Source organism: Rhincodon typus, chromosome 11, assembly GCF_021869965.1.
Source record: "Rhincodon typus isolate 14 chromosome 11, sRhiTyp1.1, whole genome shotgun sequence".
In the NCBI taxonomy this organism is placed as follows: domain Eukaryota; kingdom Metazoa; phylum Chordata; class Chondrichthyes; order Orectolobiformes; family Rhincodontidae; genus Rhincodon; species Rhincodon typus.
Genome location: NC_063342.1, coordinates 21,697,902 through 21,724,663, shown reverse-complemented (window position 1 = coordinate 21,724,663; position 26,762 = coordinate 21,697,902). Strand labels below are relative to the sequence as shown.

Sequence of the window (26,762 nt, the reverse complement as noted above, 5' to 3'; positions counted from 1 at the left end):
GTACATGTGACAATAATAAATCAAATCAAAAAATATCCTTGGACACATCTCACCCGACCCAATACGTTATCAACATCAGGTACCAAAACGTCATCCAATAACTTGCCCCTATCAATTTTAAAGCCTGCTAGTGACTGAGTTTCATTCTGTCAATACAGCCTTGGCAGCATCTGCTTCATAGGTAAAGACAGATGCAAAGTGTTAATTTAACACTTCAGCTTGGCCTCCTGCCTCCATATGTAAATTCCCTTTTTGGTCCCTGTTGGGAAAAGATAGAGCAGCCTTGAGTTGTGTGTTCAGAAGTACAGTCGATCATTATTCAAGCTCTTTACGACACGTGCGGGACAGGCCAGAGACTACTCCAAATCTGGATTTCACTTGGGCTCCAGTCGCCCTCTTAAATCCAGCTCAGATCAGAAGAGAGGTCAATGACGCTATGATTTCCCCAGTTGAATACAGCATTTTTATACATTCTGCATTAAAATAATTCCATGCAACATTGTCATTGTTCCTTCCCTTTTAATCTATACATCCAATCCTGTGAACCACCTGATCAATGATGGACACCCCTATGGACAGCCCAGGTTCCCCATGACCTCATGATGTTTACCAGACATCGTAATCATCAGGCCTTGGGATCATACAATGTATCCTATTAACTCATATGCCAATGTTAACAGTTTTACTCTTTATCAGACATCTCCCAGACTTGCTTATGTCTAAGGACTGCTCGAATTCTGTGATTCATTGTATTCATTGCTATCCCTATCAAATTCTGTTACTCATCTTATATTTCCCACTATCTTAATCACAGGAGATACAAGAGGTTAGTTCTTACTAATTGCTATAAAATTCATAATATTAGTTCTAGCATAAAGTTAGTTATATGTAAAGTTGTATGGTTATACCTATTGTTAGCATTCTTCAGCTAATGAATTGTGAGCAGTTTCTGTCCCAACTGATCTTTGAGGGTCAGGTAGACACTGCTCCTCTATCTTGCAGCTGCACTGTAATTCATTCTAGTCACATTCTGAGATGAAATTTACTGTCCCTTCTCTGGCTAACTCTTTTACCTAATAAGACAACATTTTTGTCATAAGACTAAAACTCATTCACTTTCATAGCCCAACGAACTTGTCTGATCTCCTACGTTTATAGAAGGTATAATCCCACCGTTATCATTTGTATCTGTTATTGTGGGATACTACTTTTTTAATGCTTGCTACAGCTGTCTGTTCTCACACATCTCTTGTCGAACTGTCTCCTACAGACATCTGCAGCTGTTATTTTTACGGAACTCCCTGTATATTAACTTGTAAGATTGTTTGTTCAAAGTAGACCCTGTTACCTTAGGATAACTCGTTCTCAAAGCTACCATTGTGCTAATTTTTTACTTCATTTTAATGCTGGATGAAACAAGCTAATTCTGTTACTGCAGCCATATTTATGCCAACATATGACCATGTTATGCCACCTCTGACCAGGGACTGCTCCAACAGTACCTAATCAGCTTGACCCCTCTTGTCATTCTTTTACTAATGATTTGCTTGTAGAAGACTTTGGTATTTCATTTTATGTTAGCTGCCTCTTTTTAAATTTTCCTTTCATTCTTTTACTTTTTAACTTCCCTTCTGCACCCATTGTACTCAGTTTGGTTCTCAATTATGTTCACTGCCTGACATCTGCCATAAGCAGAGATAACAAGGTGTAGAGCTGGATGAACACAGCAGGCCAAGCAGCATTAGAGGAGCAGGAAAGCTGACGTTTCGGGCCTAGACTCTTCTTCAGAAATGGGGGAGGGGAAGGGGGTTCTGAAATAAATAGGGAGAGAGGGGGAGGCGGATAGAAGATGGATAGAGGAGAAGATAGGAGGAGACAGACAGGTCAAAGAGGCGGGGATGGAGCCAGTAAAGGTGAGTGTAGTTGGGGAGTTAGGGAGGGGATAGGTCAGTCCAGGGAGGACGGACAGGTCAAGGGGGCGCGATGAGGCTAGTAGGTAGGAGATGGGAGTGGGGCTTGAGGTGGGAGGAGGGGATAGGTGGGAGGAAGGACAGGTTAGGGAGGCGGGGACGAGCTGGGCTGGTTTTGGGATGCGGTAGGGGGAGGGGAGATTTTGAAGCTTGTGAAATCCACATCTGCCATAAGCACACTTCTTTATTTTTAAATTCATTTCTGAAATCTTTGTTGTCTAGGGAGCTCTGATTTTTTTAATCCTACCTTTTTGTTTTGAGGGAATATGCCTTGACTGCGCCAAGTTATGTCCCCTTTAAAGTCCCCTCAATTTCAGCCATTGCTTTTGCCGACAACCGTTTCGTTCCAGTCAATGTGGCCCAGCTGTATTCTTGGACCATTAGAGTCAGTTCTCTGCCAGTTTGGTTATTCATTCTCTGGACTGACCAATATCATTTTTCACCATCATCCTAAACCTCATGATACAATGATCGCTGTTTCCTAAAGATACCCTCACTATCGCTTGATCGACTTGGACCACGGTAATTCCCAAGAACACTGCCTCCTTTCTGTTGGACTGGATACATTCTGCTGTCAGGAATTCTCTTGAACACAACCTAAGAATGCTGCCCCATAACCTACCGTTAGCCTTGTCTATATACGGACAACTAAAGACCCCACTATAAAGCCCTACTTGTAGATTTGTTCCTCTATATCCTTCTCACCAGTTGATGGTCTTGAGATTACACCCAGCTATGTAATTACACCAACTGAAACAGAAATTGCTGGAGAAACTCAGCAGGTAGAGCAGCATCTGTGGAGGGAAAGCAGAGTTGACGTTTTGAGGTTGGATTGACCCTTCTTCAGAACTGGGTTTCTCCAAAACTTTTTTTTTGTTTGTTTCGGATTTCAAACATCCACAGTTCTTTGTTTAATTTAATGTAATTACACCCGTCTTGCTCCTTAACTGTAGCCAAATCGATTCTGTCTTTGAACCCTCTGAAACATCCTCAAACCCCAGTACTGCAGTGCTGTCCGTAACAGCAATTGCCATCCCTCCATTCATTTTATCCTTCCCCAACGTCTCCAAACACCTTGTGACCAGGAATATTTTACATCCAGACATGTCATTCCTTGAGCTAAGAGTCCGGTAATGCCACTCCGCGTGGCAGTGCCTGTAACTCCCAAAACCTTGTTAACTATATTCTGTGTACTCACATTCATGCGGCGTCACCCTCATTCATTCATTCATTCATTCATTCATTCATTCATTTCTTTTCTCTCCGGCTCCGTCAGTGTCAATGGTGCAGTGACTCGGCCGGGCCGCTGGGGGCAATGCGAATGGGAGTGTGGGCGGCACAATATGTCAGCCGGCTCTCAGGGGGGTGAAACTGGTGTGTTAGGTTTTCGGATGTTTGTGAGACGTCCTCCGCAGTGAAGTCAGAGTGTGTTACAATGTTTCCTGTAAATCACATGGAAGCTGAGAGACAGTTTATAGATAGCAGGAACTGCCTATGATGGAGAATCTGAGATAACAAGGTAGAGAGCTGGATGAACACAGCATCAGAGGAGCCGGAAGAAGGGTCGAGACAGTTTATAGAGACTGGGGAACGAGTGAAGACAGAAGGAGGAGAGTAGCATGGCTGTGGCGGCGCTGTGGGTCTACACAATGACAATGTTAACACTCCAGGGTAAGAGCTGGCGTTTCCTTCAACATTCCCCTCTGGGACTGTAGACGCGGCCAATCCCAACTCTGCTGGGATCAAATGATGCGCTTTCCTTAACTGAAAAATTAAGTGAACGCCCCTGTCTTTTATTTAACCGAACTGATGATTGCAATTTTATATTTTGTGCTCACCTGTCAAATAGAATGTGGCTTCATTTTTTAATTTCGTTGGTACTTAAACGGAGTATTGAACACTACTGGGGAGGCAGTGGCCTAATGGTATTATCGCTGGACTGTTAATCCAGAGACCTGATTCTAATGATAACCATGAATCCATTGTTAATTGTTGGAAAAACTCATCTGGTTCACTAATGTCCTTTAGGGAAGGAAACTGCCAGCCTTACCTGGTCTGGCCTACATGTGCCTCCAGCCCCTTGGCAATGTGGTTGATTCTGAACTGCCCTCTGGGCAATTAATACTGCCTAGCTAGTGATGCCCTTGTCCTGTTAATGAATAAAAAAACACGCATTTGATTAAAAACAGAAAATGTAAGGTTCTTCATCATCCCGTTCTTCATTAATGAAAGATTTGGAGAAAGACCTTGGCGTCAAACCTGATGAGCATTTCCAACCTTTTTTTGTCTGATTTCAGATTTCCAGTACTTGCAAATGTTTCTTGTAAATTGTAGATTTGCAGTACTTGTTTGGAAATGATTGCTAGGCAGAGGTTTCTATTCTCTCGCCTACAGTATTTCCATCTGTCCTAAAAGTGTTGTCAGTAATTTGATGATTCATTGAATTATGCACTGAGTGTGTCAATGTAGAAGAGAGGGCATGGTAACCAGATTTACAAAAATAGAACAAATGCAGGACTAAGTTATCTTGAATACAGAAGTGTCAGTAGACAGATAAAAATTAGGAAAACCATTTGGGCTATCTTAATTCCTTTTCTAAATATTGGCTCTGATTTTGATGGGGCATGGTACCTTGTGGTATGTGTCTTGGAATGTTTTCCTGCTCAAGAATTTTATCTGGAAGTTAAAGTGCAAGCTGAAAATAATGTAATGAAAGTTTATCTCCTCAACCAATGAGATATAAGGATTGAAACAGAAACAAGAACAAAGAGAAAGTAAATTATGGTGGATTCAGGAGAGTCAACTCTGGCATGGAAAGTGAACTCTGGCATGGAAAGTGAAAGAGACAAAGACAAATTGGGGCAAGAGAAATAAGACAAAGGAAAAGTAATAAGACCATCGTACAATTTTAAAACTCCAATCTTATGGCATGCAATGACACTCCACAGTTAAGCAGGTTCAGACCTTATGAAATAAATTATTGAAAATATTTCAGTTAAAATGATTGTGAAGTTTAATGAGGGCAGATGTAAAATAGGGAGACCGTAATGTAAATACGATGTGAATGATGTTGAAAGAGCACAGGAATTTAGTTGACACAATGTGATCCAACACAGTAGATCAATCAACAATTTTCATAATAGAGAACAAGATAGAGGAAATTAGGCTAGAATTGTGGAATACTATTCGGTTTTCATCACGTTTACATAAGGAAACCATTAGAATCCTAACTTCAGAGAAATGAAGTAACTGGAAGTATTGGTAAAACTTCAGTTTTTCAGCTTCGGAAGTAAGCGTTTGAAGGTGCAAAGATACATAATGGTAATCACAATGGAAAAGACATGACAGTAAGACAATAGCACGTGGGTTCAGACTAATTAAAAGGCAAATTAAAACTATTGTCAGGAAATATTTGCAAATGGAATCAGCTTTCGGGGGGTAGTAAAGACAAAAACTTTGGAAGTTTTGAAAAAAAGTGTTTTTAGATGTTAATTTGGACCAAATGATTTTGCTCATTCTTATCTGCCTACTGGCCTTTGTCTGTCATTTGTGATTTAATGAAAAAAGCTCAGTCCTGCAATTGTTTGGTTTGTCTCATTTAGTCAATTTGGTAATACAGTGATCTAAAGCAGTTCATTAGCAGAGATCTTAGTGTTAGAATTCTTTAAGGAAGTAACAAGCAATGTAGACAAAGGGGAACCAGTGTATGTGGTCTATTCGGATTTTCAGAAGGCCTTTGACAGGGTGCCGCACAGGATGCTGTGAAATAAGATAAGAGCCCATGGTGCCATGGACAGAGGATTGGCTGACTGGTAGAAAGCAGTGAGTGAAGATAAAGGGGTCTTTTTCAGAATGGCAGCCGGTAACTAGTGGAGTTTCACGGGAGTCAGTGTTAAGACCACAAATATTCACACTATCTAAGGTTTTAGAGTAGATTTGTAGCTCGGGTTGTGGATGTTGTGGTTTGGTTGGCTCGCCGAGCTGGTTCGTTGTTCCGCAGACGTTTCATTACCCTGCTGGGTAACATCATCAGTGCAGTCTCCGGTAAAGCGCTGCTGTGTTTTCCTGCCGTTATTTTAAACTCTGGAGTCCGTTGAGCTGGATTACCTCACTTCCGGTTTTCCTTCGCAGTGGAGTGTATATGGGTTCGAGCTCTGTGTGTTTGTTGATGGCTTTCTTCGTGGAGTACCAGGCTTCTAGGAGTTCCAGTGCTCGTCTCTGCTTTGCTCGTCCCAGGATCTTGGTGTTGTCCCAGTTGAATTAGTGGTTCTCCTTATCCACGTGGATAGAGATGAGTGAGTATTGGTCGTGCCTTTTTGCTACATTTGCTACAATTGGCTACAAAAAGACACGACCAATACTCACTCATCTCTATCCACATGGATAAGGAGAACCACTAATTCGACTGGGACAACACCAAGATCCTGGGACGAGCAAAGCAGAGACGAGCACGGGAATTCCTAGAAGCCTGGTACTCCACGAAGAAAGCCATCAACAAACACACAGAGTTCGACCCCATATACACTCCACTGCGAAGGAAAATCGGAAGTGGGGTAATCCAGCTCAACGGACTCCAGAGTTTAAATAACAGGTGGGAAAACACAACAGCACTTTATCGGAGGCTGCACTGATGATGTTGCCCAACAGGGTAATGAAATATCTGCAGAACAACGATCCAGCTCAGCGAGCCAACCAACCACAATACTCACATTATATATTAATGATTTGGATGAAGGAAATGAGGACATTGTTGCGAAGTCTATACAAAGGTAGTTGGAGGGACAGGTAGTTTTAGGAAGTAAGGAGGCTGCAGAAAGACTCGGACAGGCTAGGAGAATGGACGAAGAAGTGACAGGTGGAATACCACCTGGGAGAGTGTGCGGTCACTTTGGTAGGAAGCATATAGGCATAGAGTATTTTCTAAATGGGGAGAGGCTTTAGAGGAATACTGCTGGGCCCCTTGCCAAGATATTTGTAGCATTGACAGCCATTGGTGAGGCACCAGAAGTCTGAAGGTTGGCTAATGTGATGTTATTATTTAAGAAAGGCTGTAAGAAAAAGCCATGGAACTATAGATTGGTGAGCTTGACATCAGTGGTGGGTAAGTTGTTGAAGGGGATTTTGAGGGACCGGATTTACATGCATTTGGAAAGGCACGGGCTAATTAGGAATAGTCAACATGGCTTTATGTGTGCGATATTGTGTTGCACTAACATGGGATTTTTGAAGAGGTGACAAAGATGATTGATGAAGACAAAGCGGTAGATGTCTATGAGCACTTCAGCAAAGTGTTTGACAAGGTTCCACGCAGTAGATTTGCTAATAAGGTTAGATCACATGGGATCCAGGGGGAATTAGCCAATTGGATATAAAATTGGCTCAAAGGTAGGAGGCAGAGGGTGGTGGTAGAGGGTTGCTTATTGGACTGGAGGCCTGTGGCCAACAATGTGCTACAAGGCTCGGTGCTGGGTCCACTGCTTTTATATATCATTTATATAAGTGATTTGAATATGAATATAGGAGGCATAGTAAGTTTACAGATGCCATCAAAATAGGTGGGATGGTGCACAGTAAAGGAGATTATCTCACAGAGTACAATGGGACTTTGATCAGATGGACCAATTGGCCAAGCAATGGCAGATGGAATTTAATTTAGATAAATGTGAGGTATTGCGCTGTGGTAAGGCAAACCAAGGCAGGACTTAGCACAGTTAATGGTAGGGCCCTGAGGAATGTTTTTGAACAAAGAGACATGGGGGTGCACATGCGTAGTTCCTTGAAAGTGGAGTTGCATGTGGACACAATGGTGAAGAAGCCGTTTGGTACTCTTGCCTTCATTGGTCATAACATATAGGAGTTGGGACATCATGTTGTAGCTGTGCAGGACATTGGTGAGGCCACTTTTAAAATACTGTGTATAATTCTGGTTGCCTTTCTATAGGAAGGATGTTGTGAAACTTGAAAGGGTGCAGAAAAGATTTACAAGGATGTTGCCAGACCCGGAGGTTTTGAGTTATAAGGAGAGGCTGAATAGGCTGGGGCTTTTTTTCCCCTAGAGTGTCAGAGACTGAGGGGTGGCCTCATATGTGTTTACAAAATCATGAGGGGCATGGATAGATTGAATTGCCAACATCTTTCCCTGAGGGTAGGGGAGTTCAAAACTCAGGTGCATAGATTTAAGTTGAGAGGGGAAAGATTTGAAAAGGACCTGACTGGCAACTTTTTCACATGGAGAGTGGTGCATATGTGGAACGAGCTGTCAGAGGAAGTGGTGGAGGCAGGTGCAATTACAACATTTAAAAGGCATCTGGATGGGTATATAGAGATAATAGGAACTGCAGATGCTGGAGAATCTGAGATAACAAGATATAGAGCTGGATGAACACAGCAGGCCAAGCAGCATCAGAGGAGCAGGAAGGCTGACGTTTCGGGCCTAGACCCTATAAATAGGGTCCCTATAAATAAATAGACCCTATAAATATATAAATAGGAAGGGTTTAGAGGTATATGGGCCAACTGCTGGAAACTGGGATTATGTCAGATTGGGATCTTTAGTCGACACAGTTGAGTTTCCGTGCTGTGTGACTCTAAATCTGAAGTGCAAAGAGACTTCAGAGTCCTAGTTCATGATTCTTTTAAGGTTAACATGGAGGTTCATTTGGCAGTTAGCAAGGCAAATGCAATGTTAGCATTCATTTCAAGAAGGCTAGAATACAAGAGCAGAGATATACTGCTTAGGTGTTATAAGGCTATGGTTAGAGCAAATTTGGAATATTGTGAGCAGTTTTGGGCCCCACATCTAAGTAAGGATGTGCTGGCACTGGAGGGGTTCCAGAAGCAGTTTACAAGAATGAACCTGGGGATGAAGGGCTTGTCATATGAGTAGCAGTTGTGGACTCTAGATCTGTACTCGATGGAATTTAGAAGGATGAGCGGGATTTCATTAAAACTTGCAGAATACTGAGAGGCCTAAATAGAGTAGGCACAGAGATGTTTCCACAAGTAAGAGACACTAGGACCCCTGAGGGCGCAGCTCAGAGTGAAGGGATGACCTTTTGAAATTAAGATGAGAGGGAATTTCTTCAGCCAGAGGGTGGCTAATCTGCAGAACTCATTGCCATAGAAGGGTGTGGAGGCCAAGTCATTTAGTGTATTTAAGACAGGTTCATGATTAGTAAGGGGATCAAGGATTACCAGGAGAAGGCAGGAGATGAAGTTGAGAATAATAGCAGCCATGATCATGGTGGAGCAGACTCAGTGAGCTGAATGGCATGATTTGGCTCCTATATCTTCTGGTTTGTGGTCTTAGAGTTAGCAGGTCTGCCTGTCACCACTGCAGAGAAACAAGTAGAGATGTTGTTCATCAGTAAATTGAAGTGAAAAGAGAAAATACTGAGCGTGTACAATATGCTGATCTGAAAAATAGAGATTTTCTATGTAACCCTTCATCCATATTGATCTTACAATTTTGGTTGAGAGTATATAAATTTTTCAGATGCTTTTTCAACATTTTATATAAAAACAGATTTTCAGTGTGCTTTGATTTCTGCAATCAGGTGATTTATTCGAATATGATAACTGAACTATCAGTGAACTGAACTGGTTTAGTGAGCCTAACTTTGATTCCTATGTAACAAAATTCATATTTCCCATACTAGACACTGTTTAATAAGTGATATGTTTTGTTAAAAATAATATCTACTGTAAAGAGATGCTGATAATAGAGCTTCTACTGATAACATATAGCTGATACCTTCACTTATGTGGTTTGTGGAATCAGAACAGCTTTAATTACTACTGACATGCATTAAAGGTCACTGAGGGTTCTAGTTGAAATTTGTTCTGCATGGTACCAGTCAAGAATCATAAGTATTTGTTCAGCCTGCTTGAAATGCTGAGTTTGACACTTTATCTTGTTTTCTGACATTCAGAGGTGGGAGTTCTGAGTTGAATTCTTTTTGAAGAAGCACTTTGTAAAAATGAAACTATATTTCTCTTAGTAATGAAATTGCAAGCACCTCATCTCCACTGTCTGTTTCAATTGTCTGCTTTCCCCGTTAAAATATTTGCATAGAGAAGTCTTGCAAGAAACATCTCATTACACTGTCTACTAATCTTTTCTCTTATGTAAATCATTCAAAGTTTACTTTCATTACTGATATCCTACAGTACTTGTTTTCACTTCCGTGCCCAAAGAACTGTGCTTTAGTCCATGTAAAGACTAATGTATATAGCCCCTTTGTACACTAATTTCAGTCCCATTCCCAGCTATCCTTTGTCCCAGCAAGTGATGATATGTCCACTGTAAGTTTCAGGAAGCAGGATGCTGTTCTTTTCATTCTTTACTCGAGTAATTAACTTGATCAGTTCATCCATGTTGTAGGTACTCGAGGTTATCTATTTAGTATTGAGCACGGTGTTCACAGAGTGTTCACTTACTCTAGTTTTGTTCTAATGAGTGCATTGTGAAAATTCAGTAATACAACATCAGGCACTTAGCAATGTAATATTTTGTCTGTTATTTCATGCTTGGAGTGTACACCAACTGTAGTCAAAATTCAGGCACATAGTCCAGAGTTTTGCGGTGGCAATAATAATAAAACTATGTACTTGTGTAAAAGTTGATCCTGTAAAAGTCAACTCCATGATTTGTAAAATGCTAGCTTTTGGGGGATCAAAATAAAAAAAAAAATCAGGACCAAACATTATTTGATAATGGGCGGAAAGAAGCCGTTGCTTAAAATGGCTGGATTGCAGTTGCAAAGGCAAGGGCAAAATTAATGAAATACTTCTCAATCTGAGTGATAATATGGAAAAATAAAAGTTACGAAGAGATAATTGAAGTGATGCTTTAGCAGTTGAGATTATAAATGCTGATTCTATTTTTAATGAGAGAATATTACCGGAAACTTAGCAGAGAGCAAGAGTGGATGGTGGACTTGCTGATACCGCTGAAATAATTGCCTGGAGGAAAGAAGAATATTTTTGTGAAGTGCAGTACAAATGCAATTTCAGGCTAGTTTTCTTTTTGCAGCAATCCTTAGGAGAGATTGAGTAGAGGATTGGGTTTGAGAGGTTTATCCAATGAGCTCCAGCTTCATTTTTAAATTGGGTTAAATACTATTTAAATTAATGTAGCAACATTTTGGGTTCCTGGCCATGTGACCTTATCCGTTCATTTTGGCCCAAATCAAGAATGCATGTCCATTCCTTGAAAACATTACCTATGTGAAATTCAACCTCCAGATTTTGCCCTAAATGTTTGGTTTTAAAAGTGCAATTCTTATTTAAACATATATGGTATCAGAAACAAAAACAGAATTACTTTTTGGCAAAAATCAGCAGGTCTGGCTGCATCTGTTAATATTTCGGGTCCAGTCACCCTCTGCTGTTGTAAATCTGCGAGAGTAACTCAAGGGTGGTCTCCCTCATTTGTATCTCCTCTACCCTATCTTGTACAAGAGAATGCTTTCCCATCTCTTTAGTCATTAAGAGTGCAGTGTTTCAAGATGTTTCATCACTACCACCTTGAGACTGTTTGTGTGGGCATCGCCCACATACCAATACTGAATTTAAATAATGGCTGGAAACTCAGGAACTGGAACGCAGGGGTGAACACTACTTTAAGTAAATACTATTTAAATACAGAAAACTGCAATGCAAAGGGACAGGGGGGTACTTGAAAGATAGAAACCAGCATACGGGTGCTGTGGGTAATCCGGAAGGCTAATAGTGGATGTTAGTCCTTACTTCAATGGGGTCAGAGTATGAGTAAGGAAGTCTTACTGCGAAGTACATGGTGAGACCATATTCAGGGTACTTACTGTGAAAAGTTTTGGTCTCCTTATTTAAGAAAATATGTTATTGGAGGCAGTTCAGAAAGGGATGATCCCTCGTGGAGAGATTGTCTTATGAGCAGAGGCTAAAAGGTTGGGTCTCTACTGACGAGAATTTAGAAGAATGAATTATGATCTCATTGTAACCTGTAGGATTCTCAAAGGGCTCGACCGGGTAAATGCCGAGAGAATGTTACCCGCCATGGGACACTCTAGGACTGGAGGGCATCGTCTTAAATTGGCAGCTCTTAATTCAGTGAGTGAGATGAGGTAGAATTTCTTCTCTGAGGATTATGAGTCTATGGAACTCTTTGCCACAGAGAGCTAAGATAGATTCTTCATCAGTAGGAGAATCAAGGCTTACAAGAAAAACACAGCAAAATGGCTGTGGGGAATGTCAGATCAGCCTAATCCTATTGAATGGTGAAACCGACTGAAGGGACTGTACAGCTTTCTCCTGTTCCTGTTCAGTACTTAATATGACTATTAATTACACCAGTTTGATCCTTTCCTTTAGAAAAGGAGGAAAGGAATATTTTTACCTGAAAATCATGTTAATAAAACAGGTTAATACTTGACAGTCAACATGGCTTTGTCAAGGGCAGGTCATAACTGACTAATTTGATTGAGTTATTTGAAGAAGTGACACAGGCAGTGAAAGAGGCTATTGCAGTGCATGTTGTATATTTAGACTTTCAGAAAGCATTTGACATGGGCCACGTGGCAGGTTGGTTAGCAAATTATAAATGCTTGGAATTGATGGGTCCTTGATAGCATGGATTAGAAGTGGACTCAAAAATAGGAAACAGAGGATAGGTATAGATAGGCATTTTTGAGATTGGAGATGAGTTGGAAGTAGTGTTCCCCAGGGTCAGTGCTAGGACCTTGGTTTGTTTTTAACTATATAAACAGTTTATATAAATGGAGATGGGTGTAGAGGGCAAAATTTGCAGATGATATGAAGCTAGTGGGGAATAGTGAATTGTGAAGATGACACTGAGCAACTTATAGAGTCATAGAATCATACAGCATGGAAACAGATCCTTCAGTCCAACCAGTCCATACCCACCATGTTCCCAAACTTAAACTAGTTCTACCTGCTTGCACTTGGCCCATAACCACCAAACATTTCCTATGCATGAACTTCTCTAAATGTCTTTTAAATGTTGTAACTGTACCTGCATCCACTACCTCCTCTAATAGTTCATTGCACGCATGAAACACTCTTCGTGTAAAAAGAAGATTCCCCTCGTGCTTTTTAAATCTTTCTCCTCTCACCTTAAAAATATGCCCCCTACTTTTGAACTCAACCACCCTAAGGAGAAGACCCTTGTCATTCACCTTATCTATGCCCCTCATGATTTTATAAACCTTAGTAAGAGTCCTCTCAACCTTCTATGCTACCGTGGAAAAATGTCCCAGCCATCTTAGTCTGTTTTTATATCTCAAACCCTCCATTCCTCGCAACATCCTGGTAAATCTTTTCTGGATCCTCTCCAGTTTAATAATGTCCTTCCTATAACAGGGTGACCAAAACTGTGCACAGTACTCTAGAAGTGGCCTCTCCAAAGTCCTATACAACGCTAGCACAACATCCTAACTCCTATAATCAAAGGTCTGAGCAATAAAGGCAAGCATGCTAAATGCCATTTTAACTACCCTGTCTACCTGCGACACAAATTGCAAAGAATTATGTACCTGAACCCCTCAGTCTCTCTGTTCTAACAACAGTACTCCAGGCCCAACAATTAATTGTCTGAGTCCCGCCCTTGTTTGTTTTAACAAAATGCAATACCTCACATTTATCCAAATTGAACTCCATCTGCCACTTGTCAGCCCATTGACCCAATTGATCAAGATCTCTTTGTAATCTTAGATAACTTCAGAGGGACATTTGACAAATTGGTCAAATGGACAGACACCTGGCAGATGAATTTCAAAGCGGGGAAATGTGAGGTAATGCATTTTGATAGGAGAAACAATACAGATTCAGTGGTATAACTTCAAGGGTAGTACAGGAGCAGAAGCAGCCTCGGATTCATGTGCATAATTCTGTGAAGGTGACCCGGCAAGTTAAAACAGGCTTATAAATAGTGGTATAGTTTATAAAAGCAAGGAAGTCATGCTACACCTTTTCAAATCACTGGTCAGGCTACACTTGGAGTGTTGTGTTCAGTTCTGGGCACCTTATTTAAGGAAGGATGTTAAAGCCCTGGAGAGACTGCAAAGGAGATTTACTAGAACGATCCCAGGAATGAGGGATTTTATACACAAGGAAAGATTAGAGAAATTGGGCTTATTCTCCTTGGGGCAGAGATGATTAAGAGGTGATTTTACTGAGGTATTCAAAATTATGACAATTTTCACCAGGTAAAGAAGGATATTTTGTTTCCACTAGTTGGTATTTCACTAACTAGTGTTCACAATTTCATGACTGTCAACAAAAGAGCTAGGAATGAGATGAGGAAAAGCTTTTTTAGTCAGAGAGTTGTTAGGATTTGGAATGTGCTGCCTGGGAGAATGGTGGGGACCGATTCCATATGAAATTTCAAAAGTGAGCTGAATATGTATTTGAAAGTGATGAATTTAGAAGGCTACAGAGCTAGCACTGGAGAATATGTGGCCAGGTAGCTGTTTCGGGAGCCGGTCCAGACATGATGGGTCGAAATGACCTCGTTCTGTACTGCAAATTCTGTGATAAATGTCTCAACCTGTCCAGGAAAGGTTAAAACAATTGAAGTTTGTTTTGCTTTTACTATAAAGTATGTATGACATTCATTTGCTTTGTATTTGTTTCTGGCAGTGTTTGGAGAAATACAGATACCTACAAATTTACAGATTCATGCTTATAATCTAAAGTATGCGCTTAACTGGGATGATGTGCAACGAGATAATTACAGTGTGAACTATACAGTACAGCACAAAAGGTAAGCCAATAATTCTTCTATTTAAGCTTTCTAAAATAATCTCGCATTTCTCAGTTCTCAGATACAAAAAATGATCTTGTCGCACTTCACACAGCAGAAGCAAAGGTGCGAACATGGAGCCGGGGAGAGGGAAACAAAGCTGACTAGGGACCAAAAGGATACTAAAGATGGGTTTTCCAGAGAAAATTTGAAAAGGGGGTTCCAGGTGCCACTGAATTAACGGAGGTCCTATGTCAACAAGGAATGTGAAGTAAATTGTTTTGGAGAAGTGTGCGTCATGAACACACATGACTTAATCATTCAGTTTCTTTTCTCTGCAGAATATGTGCATCATTGGCAAGACCAGCATTTCTTATTTGTTCCATACAGAAAACTCCCTATCTATTCCAACTGAGTGGTTTTATCAGGCTATTTTAGAAGACAGTTACAAGTCAACCACATTACACTGAGTTTGGAGTCACATGTAGGCTGGACCTCGTAAAGGCAATAGATTTCCTCCCCCTAATGGAGATTATTCACAACTAGCTTGCAGTTTCGGGCTTTATTAATTGAATCTAAGTTCCACCAGCTGTCATGTGGAATTTGAACCCCTATATCCAGAGAATTAGCCTGAACCTCTGGATTACTATTCCAGTGACATTACTTCAACGTTGTCATTCTCCCCTAGCAATGAGATTACTGGAAAATAATAAGAGGAAATCTTAAGAGATTTACCGGGACAAGATGGCCAGCAGAGTTTGATAAAAATAAGAGGCTAGGAAGAAAATGATTAGAGCAGTCAAGCTTTGAGGTTATAAAGATTTAGTGTTTTAACTGAGTGGGTAAGTGAAAGCATTACATGTGATTGATTTAATAAAAATAGTTTCTGTCTCAAGGTAGTATCCTAATATCTAAATCACGTCAATTCTGTCCATCATAATGCATGATAATCTCTGTCATTTGTGTTGTTGTAATATCCGTGCTGCAAACTATTTCAGTTCTTTGACAATGCTAAGGATTGATAGACCTGCTTTGCAAGGGTACATTTAAGTTAACCCTGTGAAAGCAGTTTCAGGAAATCACTACAAAGCCCATGGAAGCACACAACCAAAATTTGGCACCAAATCACTTTATTGTTGAAATTATTGCTATTGTTTTCAGCTGTTACATCTTCATTAGTATTTTTCTTAATACTCAGCACTAGACCTGTGTTTGCTTTGTTGCAAACTGGTAAAACTAGAATGGAAATGCTAGTTGACCAAAGACTGACACCTATTTGCATCTGGTGACAAGAAAAACACACAGGGTGCATTCTGATCTATGTTGAAGAAAATGTTACCTCTTTCTAACTCAGTTAAAACTGTTGATATCTTTCAGAGCCAGTGATTATAGAGGTTGCAGCTGATGTGTATGTGAAATTCTGCAATACTGAGATAGCACAAATGTGGTGTTGAGCATCATCCCCTGTTACTCATCACTAAGTACTCTTCTTGCATTGGATGGGTGGAATTACTATGAGAGATCATTCACTTCTTTGCCTGTTTTGCACTTTGTAACTCCACAGGGAGAAGCAGTAATATAGTGGTCATATGCCAAAAGCAGTAATTGCTGCAGAAACTCAGCAGGTTTAGCAGCATCTGTGGTGAGAAAGCAGTGTCAACACTTCAGGTCCAGTGACCCTTCTTCAGAAGGGCCTGACGAAGAATCACTGGATCCGAAACATTGACTCTGCTTTTTCTCCACAGATGCTGTCAGACCTGCTGAGTTTCTCCAGCAATTTCTCTTTCTGTTTCAGATTTCCACCATCAACCGTTCTTAGTTTTATTTTAGTCGTAATGTAATTGGACTAGTAATTCAGAGACTTGGGCCAATCTTCTTTGGGCATAGGTTGAAATCCCACTACAGCAGCTCATGGAATTTAAGCTTACTTAATTAACTCTATTATTAAAAATGCAGAACTGAAAGCAGGTCATAGTTACAGTGATCATGAAACTGTCATTAGTTGTTATAGAAATCTACCTGTCCTTGCCTTGTCTCATCTACATATGATTCTAGATTTACAGCAATTTAGTTGACTCTCAATTGGTCTCTTAAATGGCCTAGCGTGTCACTCAGTTGTACAAAATAGTTTCAGAAAAATCAAAATGGAATACTTATAGGCACTGTAGGGGTTAGGAAGCCAGCTCGTCATCACTTTCTTCAGGATGATTAGTGTTGGCCAACAAATGTAGCCATGCCAGCAATCCCCACATTCCAAGAAAGAACTTCTTTTTTAAAAAAAATCTGGATATTTGCTTTTTTGTTAGAAGCTGTCAGGCTAATATCTAGATGTGTGTTAATTTCACTGATACCTTTTTTATTTGTGAACTTGCCTGTCTTTTTCTATTCATTATTGTAAAAGTTTCACTGTAAAAAATTTTTTCAATTTATTTAAATTTGTATCCTCTGGTCTTAGTAGAATTTGTGAAGCACAAGTAAACCACACAATGAACATCAATACGTAAGTATGTGTGAAAAGGTGTGAACATACTAAAAATCACGATGGTAGAACTCATCTTTCATGCTAATGTGGGTATAACAATTACATTGCAATTTCAAAAACTAATTTGCATGTATGCTTTCTCTATGCTCGGTCCTTTTCTGTATCTGTAACCGTAATTCCTGTTTCACTCTCCCATTGTAGTCAAAATGATCCTAATTTTCTGGGGTAGCATATTCTGGCTGTGCTTCTGATCAGCATCTGTACTATTCACCATGAGTAATGCATGAATTGGCTTATTGGTTGGCATGGCTATTTTGCATGTCATTGAATTAAGTTACATTTGCCTTTATTATGTTAATTCAGCTTGTTTGAAATGAAAACCAGTGTTTGTATTAAATGTAATCAACTTTTATCATTTTGTTACAACGGTAGAATTCCAGAAAGAAATTTGAGTTATTTGACTAATCTAAAAGATCACATAAGATTTCAAGTCTTACATTATTTACTGCAACAAGCAACATTGATTACACCATTTTAGGGGGCAACTTATGCTTTAAGCTATAAAGCAAAACATTTTCCTTTACTTATAATGCAATGAAAATCTCTCTGTCCACAGTTAATCTTCAATCTGTCCGTTAAGGAATCTTTTCCCAGAACGAGCCCAAGGTCATTCTTAACTCCTAAGGTTTACTTCTGTACTTTTCATTTGCCAACCTGGTAATTTTAATCCAAGAAGGGTCTAGGCCCGAAACATCAGCCTTCCTGTTCCTCTGATGCTGCTTGGCCTGCTGTGTTCATCCAGCTCTGCACCTTGTTATCTCAATTTTAATCCCAAGTCAGTTTTTCATGGCCAGGTTTCTTCTGGAGATTTCCTCTCCAGCACAAAGTAAGCATATCTTCCAGTCTAGTTTCAAACCCCCATTAATTTGGTCATTTCAGTCCGTGCATAAACTACCACCTGTATTCTCCTTCATGAGGCAGAGTCTTTCAACCTCTAGCTTTGCACTCCCTCCCAATCCCATGTCTGAGTGTTTGCCAGGATATCTTAGAAATCCTTTCCATCTCCATATCAATGTGTCTTCTACCCTTGTATTGATTAGATCCCAACTGTATTTTATCTTATAAGTAAATGCATTTTAAAGTATAACTGTTTAACTTAACACTCTCAACTTTCCTAGGACTGGAAAGTGTGTAAGCACAGATGCTATTATTATTGTCTCTAAGTATGAACACCTTGCACCTTCTTTCAGTGAAGCAACCAGGTCTTCCTTTAATCTTTAACAGCTATACAACCCAGGCTTGTTGTTAGGCAGTCTTCAGAACAGGTTCATGACCCCGTTATTTTATCATTTGTTTAAAAGCACAGCCCTGAAATGTATTTTTATACCTCATACTCGTCGCAATTTACTGATTTTGTTAATTGTTTCTTCTTAGTAGTGTTGGAAACTGGAGAGATGTGAAGGGATGTAAAAACATCAACCAAACAATGTGTGATTTAACTTCAACAAACATCAATTTTTTTGGAAGCTATACCTTCCGTCTACGAGCTCAACAGGGGAATCAAACATCAGCTTGGTTGGAATCAGCATGCTTTGCACCCTATAAACACAGTAAGAAACATCTTGGAGATTAAAGTCAAACAGTATTTGGCTTACAGGGGCTTTCCACCTTAGGCATGTGAATTCAATCCTAGATAATTCTGGTGGAATGAAAACCTCTCCGCTAGCTTTAAGGATCCTGCATCAAGTATATATTCAGTATAAGCTAATTTTTTTTTGCCTCTACAGTAACAGTGTCATTTGTGATACTTCCACAAAGACTTGGCAAAAAATGTAACATAATACTTTGCAGCATGACAGTCTAAGTACGGTGTCTTAGTGGGTTCCATATGTATATTCTCAAGCTGACCATGTAAGTAAATTATCCAATTCACAGTTTGTTGGCACGTGATAGATTGCCATGCTTTTTTTTTTGACTGAATTCGTGCTCAAGGTTGATACTAATGTTTTTGTAATGTGCTGTTTTAACTAGGAAGCCATTAGTTCAGATAAATTATGATTTAGGTGCAAACAAAACATTTCCTCCATCTATGTCAACCTTTAAAAATACTGCAACAGTATATTTTTCCCAATTGCCCTCTCTGTTGTGACTTGTCTGATGCCAAATTAGGAGTACTTTCGGTCCATGCGTAACAGGAAATGGCTTGCATTCTTTCTTTATTTCACACTTGAAACCCTGAAGCCAAGAGACTAGCTGGAGAATTATGTGCTACGTCAGATGTTCCTCGCTGACTAGCGAGGAATTGACTTCATGGTGACCGGATTTAATCACTGACCCCCTCCATGAGGACCTAAGCTAAAAGTTGATCAAAAGTAAACTCTTGTTTATTAGAGTCATACAGGACAGAAACAGACCCTTCAGTCCAATTTACCTACACCAACCATAAATCCCAATCTGTTCAGTGTTTTCTTAAGTACTTGATGACTCCTGAGTTGAAGGGAGCATAATTTTAAGTTGAAAGTGGGGATTTGAGGGAACAGTTTTTCACCCAGCAGCTGATAGGGACCTGGATGCAGTGCCTGGGAGGATAGTTGAGGCAGGAAAAATATTTAGATTATGAAATGTCGTAACATTCAAGGTTATGGGCCAAAAGCTAGAAAGTGGGACTAGTGCAGATTTAGAGTAGTTTCTACGTCAGTGCAGACTCGATGGGCCATACGGTCTCTTCTGTATGGTATGATTCTATGATAATAGATTACTGGAAAGATGTAAGAGCATGGTCAAGGTACATTAGCCTGAACAGCCCTTGACTGTCTGTTCATTTCAACGGTTCTCAGTTACTGATCATCTTAACCACTCCTTCATTTCCACCCTTGCCATAGCCCCTATTATAACCATTAATCTCACTCACCCTAGCTGTTGTTCCAATTTAGCTTTTATCACTAATCCCTTAAATTGAAAAGACACAGACTTAAATGGTTAGGACGACAACTGGTTTGATTTTCACTGCCAGGTTTGGCTATATCACATAAATCTTTATAGATTCCTGGCTTCTCCTCATGTTCCTCATGTTAGCTGATATTGTTAATGGTTCTCTGTCTTCAGGTATATGTGTATCTTCTGTAAATCCTCCATCAGCCTCTTCTCAACAAACCAACCCTTGATTCCATTGTCCTTCGAACACTCAACCTCACTTCCAACCTTGCTTTCCCTGCAAATCTTTCAACATCCTGTCTCTTTATACATCTGAACCTGTCTTTCACTGAAAAGTGTTTGAATCTTTCCAATCCAGTATTTACTCCACTGGAGTTCCTAAAGTCAAATGGCATCCTAAATAGGTGTAACAAAGATAAAGTATATACCCTTGTCCTTTCAACTTGTCTAGCTTTTGACACAGTTGACTGCACCATCCTTCAATGCTTCTCCTCCATCGGGGATTACAGTTCCTGGTTCTGTTAGCTATCACAGCCAGAAGCTATCAGTAACTATTTCTATCCTTGATGTCTCCTTTTTTTTTTCATCTATATGCTGCTCTTTCAGCAATATTATCCATAAGCCATCAATTTTCACGTTTATATTGTTGACATCCAAGTGTATGTCTCCATCCTGATCACTAGGAATTCAGAACAGAAAATTATGAAAATCCTTAATAGGGCAGGAACATAGTATAGAATAGAAAGTGTTAATGTTTCAGGTCAATAAACTTTCATCAAAGTAATTCTGACTGTGTATAGATCTAGAATTTTGAACTCCTGACTACAATAGACAATTGGCCAGGATAAAAATATATATACTAGACTTGTGAAAGCTTTGTAATGACATTCAACATTATAGAACAATTAAATTATTCATGAAGTAAAAGTTTTTTAAAAATTACCTGCATAAATCAATATCAATAGTAATTCTGCATTTAATCATTGATTTGAAACTTTTCTTTAAATTACAGATGAAATTGGTCCTCCATCAATACAAGTGGACTCAAACGAAAATGCTCTTAATGTCTACATCTTGGACCTACAAACAGAAAATAGCACATCCATACAGAAAACTTACAAAGATATTAAATACAGGATAACTTTCTGGAAAAAATATTTAAATAAAACGATACGTGTATGTTCTGTGAAGTGCATGTTTATAATGCATTATAACATGTTAGCCTATGTTAGAAATGTGAACAGTTCTCTCGCATCCATTAGTGAAGCAATGGACCACACATAAAATTGGTCTACATCAAAAATACGTAAATATATACTTGGCTGTACTTGAAATGTAGGAGGTATCTTTGTTCAAGTTGTTTGCTTTGGGTAAAGCCAGCCAAGGCGGAGCAACAACAGTTTACAAATGTTGTATAGCGCCTTTATAATAGGAAGTCTCAAGGATCTTCACATGAGTTTGACATTTCACTGAATAACAGGTCATGCACCTGAATCAATTTTTATTTTTAAAAAATGTCCCATCAGAGAGGAGAGGTTTTAAGGAGCATCCTAAAAAAAGTAGAAATAATGGCAGAGGTTTAAGGAAGGAATTCAATTTTTTGCATGTTGACAATTGATTGCATAGCTGCCAATGTGGAGCAGTTGAAATCAGGGCTTGAATTGGAGGAGCGTAAAGGCCTTGAAGGATTGACTAGGGTGGAGCAATGTGAATTGAGGTCATGCAAGGATTTGCAAACCTGTGACAGTTTTTAAATCACAGTTTTGGTCAACAAAATCATTGTCATTTAATGAACACAGGTAATAATGAGCATGATTTGGTTGCTGTTAGGACTGCAGAGTTTATCTTCGTGGAGCAAGGAAGCAGAAAAGATTTTGCTAGTGTTAAACTAGAACAATTAAAGCTAGAATAGTCTATTCTATACCTGGAATTGTAATGGAACTAAATGAAGTTGATGGTGCTAAAAAGTAGAATATTGGACTCCATCAGGAATTATATTTTAACAGGAACAAGGCAGCTGGGCCATCCAGTTAACAGAGCAACTTTCTAAATACTTGCAATGCTATTTCTTGAGCAGCTGATTTAAAAGAAAGCTGTTTGGAAGTCAACAAGAAATTTTCCAGACAGCTCTAGGAGTTGTGATTGCCCATAACTTACTTCAATCACAACTAACAACATACAGAAGAATAATTCTCTTTGGCCACTGTCTGAGGATAAACTAAACAATTCACAAACTTGGTGTCCCACATGACTACTGTGAGCTTCTAATTTCATATGCACCCTATTACAAATGCTGTTAATCATACAAGTATAACATTACCCATGTCCGCCCTGCCGCAGTTAATCTATAGCAGAAACCATCATCTGTGTCTTTGTGATCACTAGTCATCACTGTTCCAATGTTTCCCCAATCGCCTACCATCTTTCATCTCATAATCTTAAACTAAACTAACTTTTGCACCAACTTGCACTCAATTATCCCATTTTACTCACAGAACTGTTGAATCCTTGTCTAGCAACACTTCTGTTACAATTCCGTCGTTTCTTTGTTTTCAAATCACTCCTTCGCCTTATCTATCATTATTTGTATAAGCATTCCAACTCTGTAGCTCAATGAATTAATGTAACAGAAAGATATTTGGATTTTTAATTTTAAGGAAGAGCAGCAAGTGCTGGAAACTCAGCAGGCACGAAGCTGTGGTGAGAGTTAAACGGGTCCAATTTTTAACTGCTTGTAAATGCATTGATTTTCGGTCAGTTTCAGCCTAATGGCCTTCTGTGCATTGTCAAAGCTGAAAGTATTCAATTATGTCATTTTTTAAAACTTAATCAAATGCCCTTGAAAGTGAGTAACCCCAATTCTTTGAACTTTTGAACCTATCCAAGTACTTCAAAGTTTAGATCATTCTGGTATCCCTCCTGTATCACCTGTCCAGAATCAATATCCTTCACTGTGTAAGAATCAAAATTGGACATGGTGGTCCCATATGCAAATATTAGCAAAGCCTTTTATAGTTTAATTATAATACTTCTGCTACTGTAGACTGTTCCAAGGAGTACAAACTAAACCATTGCTTTCCCTCTTTACAGCTTGCATTGCTATGGTAACTTTTAAAGATGCTTTGACACTCCCCCGCCCCCATTTATTTCTTATGTATCCATTGCCTTTAAGAGTTGCCATGTTCATTTTGAAGTTTTAGTCACTGTTCTTGTGTTGCACAAGTGACTACAGTTTAAAAAGAGTATTTAGTTTGCTTTAAATCACTTTGGAATGTCCTTAAATTGTGAGAAATCTGTGGCTTTTTCATGGAACTTATGAGCTTCAAGTGCACTTGAACTTGGCTGCACTTAATTTCCACCAAGATTGCTCACATTCAGCTCTACTGTGTTGACGACAGGATCAGATTGAGCAGTGTCATGCTATCAGATAATCAGCCTCCATCCCTGTGGTTAAGAAAATGTTAGCATTCACTTTATAGATAGTCATTTCTTAGGTTTTTTTGGCAAATTTCCAGGCAGTTTTACTCATTGTCTGCATTCCACCTCTGTTTTAATCACCGAAAAAATTGCCAAGCACTTGGTTGAGCTGTTGCAAATTCATTTAACTTGAAAACTTTCAGCTATCAGGATATCAGAGTTAACTTTGTGATTGCTCTTCAAAGTATGCATTTTTTTTTTCTATATGAAATAAATTTGATAATGTCTGTTTCTTTCTGAATCATGGATACACTGGAGTGCTATTACAATTTTGTTTGCTGGCCATAGCCCACCATGGAAATATGGTTTTACTGTTAATCCTTCACTTTCAATACTTACCTGATGCTATCTGTGCAAAAATGCTAACTAGTTAGAATACAATAGACTTTGTAGAATGAAATGCTTTCAATCTGTATACTGTATTAAATAAATCCTTTGGTGTGGTAAAATGTATCAAATTGAACAAAATGTTAATTTGGTTCATAATTCTGTATTAACTTAGTTATTTAAATTACAGGTGAAAAACAGCACAAGTAAACTCGTGTCACTGGAACTTGAACCTTGGACTACATACTGTCTGCATGTTCAGGTTTTCAGCTCTACATTTAGAGTGGAAGGACAATTTAGTGAGGTTGTTTGCAAAATGACTAAAGGTATGCTTTCAGTTATCTCTTTAAAAATATCAGTGATTGGTTGTATTGCATAACCAAAAATCACACCCCCTACCTCCGATCACTGACACCTACTATCCACAGCTATAATTTATTCTTTAACTTCCCTTGTTTCCACAGCGCATGCTTTTCCCTGGCCAGGTGATTGAGCAGGCCATTGTTGAACTTGCGCAGTAATTTAATACTTTGTCTTGTCTCTGCTCCTGTTTGGATTGGAATCTTGAAAACATTGAGTGGAGCAGTCTTTCTGACTGAACTATATTGTCTCAGTCGAAGGGCAGTTTTGCTGGGGGTGCTGACAAAAGATGGTTTGGCAGCTCAAGCATTTCAGTTCCAAAGGACTGGCGCTCTTAGTTCAGTCAATCTCAGTCAAACTGTCAGCTTAAGGTGTAAAGAGAATCTAATGTGATAGGGGAAAAAGGTGATTCTGTTTCAGCCCCTTATTTATCCAACCTATTGGCAGATTACTTTGTTAGTGTTCATGCCTCTATTAGTTTATCTGCTGCCTTGACGCGCATGCTTTCCATTCTGAGAAAAACCTGGCATGATGCATTATCTATCCAGTGGCAGTAAGGTGTTTTGTTGCTTGAGTGATTTGATTTAATTATTTTACTTCATGTTTATGCCACCACTAAGTCTGCCAATCCACCTGTGACATCACACAACTTCTCCCCGTCTAAACTCATCTGTTGCTGAAACCCTCATTTATGTTTGTTACCTCTAGACCTTAGTGCTTCAATCCACACTAGTCAATCTGTTGTTGGTCTCCCTTATTGTACTTTCCATAAATTTAGGACAAGAGGACATAATTTCAAAATATGGCACAAAACAGGAAACTAATTTAAATAGACTTGTCAGATGCCTTCTACTTAATACTGTATTAAGCTAATTCTGTGAAGAGATTAAATAGAATAAACTGAGTCTTGTGTTAAATTGAATATTTTATTCTGTAGATTCTTGATCAAGCAACATTGTGGTTTAAAGTTCTTATGCTTGTTTTGAAATCTCTCCCTGGCCTTGCCAATCCCTGTCTTTGCAATCTCTTCCACTCCCACAACCCTCAGCATATCTGCATTCCCTTAATTGTGGCCTCATGAGCATCCCCAGTTTTAATCACCATACAGTTGATGACTGCACCTTCCATTGTCTAGATCCTGAGTTATTGAATATCCTCTTTACCCCTCTACCTCATTTCGTCTTTAAGACAGTCAAAGCGGTGGTCTTAAAATACTAAGCTTTAAGTCACCTGGCCCAATGTTTCCTTAATTGGTCTCGTACCATAGTTCATAATGCTGCTGTGATGTGACTTGGAATGTTTAATTGCATTTTATGTATTCTTTAAATATATGTTATGAAATTATTCACAAGAAATAGCATCCATTTGGAAGTGTTCATGTTTCTTATTTTTTGTATAGGTACTATTCCACTGTGGCAGATTGGTGTAACCTTTATCGTCTCACTGGTGGTTGTTTTTGGTGTGACATTAGGATGCTTATTCTGTATATATTGCATGTACCGATGCATAAAGTATGCTTTCTTTCCACCACACATTTTGCCAGAGCATTTACAAGAGGTATGTGTTCTATTTCAAATTTGGGTGTTAAATTTTTTTCAGAACAAAACTTTTTAATAAAAAATGATGATGGCAGACATTTGAGTCATGCTGCAAACTGTTTAGAAATTGATTATAGGTTGACACATTACATTAACTATTTTATTTTGATTCATAATTATGTTTGAGTTTTGAGGACTTGTTGAAAACTAGGCTCTTGCCTTAACTTGAGTGTCAATACCTATCTTAAAATGAAATATGGCAACATTACAATCAAGATATTAAGCCTTTTCAGTATTATAGGTTTATCGGGAATTAGTTGACAGTCTTCAGCCATCTTTTTGAAGGTGAAAACTCACATGAAAAATATTCCTTAAGTAGTGGAAAATGATCTCTACAAAAGATTGTCACTTCCAAGGTTTATGTTCAAAAATATTTCCCATATATTTTGTCAGTATCCCTCCAGGTGTTTGGGATAGAGTTTCTGGAGATAAATTTGTGAAATAATAGTGACCTTGAATGCCAGTGGCTGTCCCAGGATCTCATCTGCAACTTAGTCACATCTAATTAGTAGTAAAAGGTGAAGAAAGGAAGGCACTTCACAACTTAAGAGGGGAATCTACTTATTTATAAACTGTTGGTTTTGATTTCTTGGTAGCATTTTTATTTCTAAATCTGAATGTTGTAGAGTCGAGCCACGTTCCAAAGGCTTGAGCAATTAATCTGGTCAGTAAACAGCAAACAGCAAATCATTTGGTGCATCACTGAAGAACGACTGTACTATTGCAGGTGCATTTTTTCAACCAAAATATTCAACTAAAACATCCATTTGCCCTTTATTAGAAATAAAAGATTGTAAATAAGAGCACTGTGAAATCCTGCTGTTCTAGCCAGTATATTTCCCAGTTATTGGTCTTATGGAGCTGTTTATGGG

General features: G+C 39.1%; 1 protein-coding gene across 1 annotated transcript in view; it reads left to right on the top strand.

Annotated features, from left to right (window-relative positions):
• Positions 1 to 26,762, top strand: part of LOC109928465 — a 53,136-nt gene that overhangs the window by 22,673 nt on the left and 3,701 nt on the right. Inside the window, exons 8-14 of the mRNA XM_020528407.2 lie at positions 3,247 to 3,344; positions 14,610 to 14,733; positions 17,168 to 17,212; positions 18,629 to 18,804; positions 21,141 to 21,304; positions 24,123 to 24,258; positions 25,692 to 25,849. Of these exons, the coding sequence (XP_020383996.2) occupies positions 3,247 to 3,344; positions 14,610 to 14,733; positions 17,168 to 17,212; positions 18,629 to 18,804; positions 21,141 to 21,304; positions 24,123 to 24,258; positions 25,692 to 25,849 (901 nt within the window). The remainder of the gene's footprint in view (positions 1 to 3,246; positions 3,345 to 14,609; positions 14,734 to 17,167; positions 17,213 to 18,628; positions 18,805 to 21,140; positions 21,305 to 24,122; positions 24,259 to 25,691; positions 25,850 to 26,762) is intronic.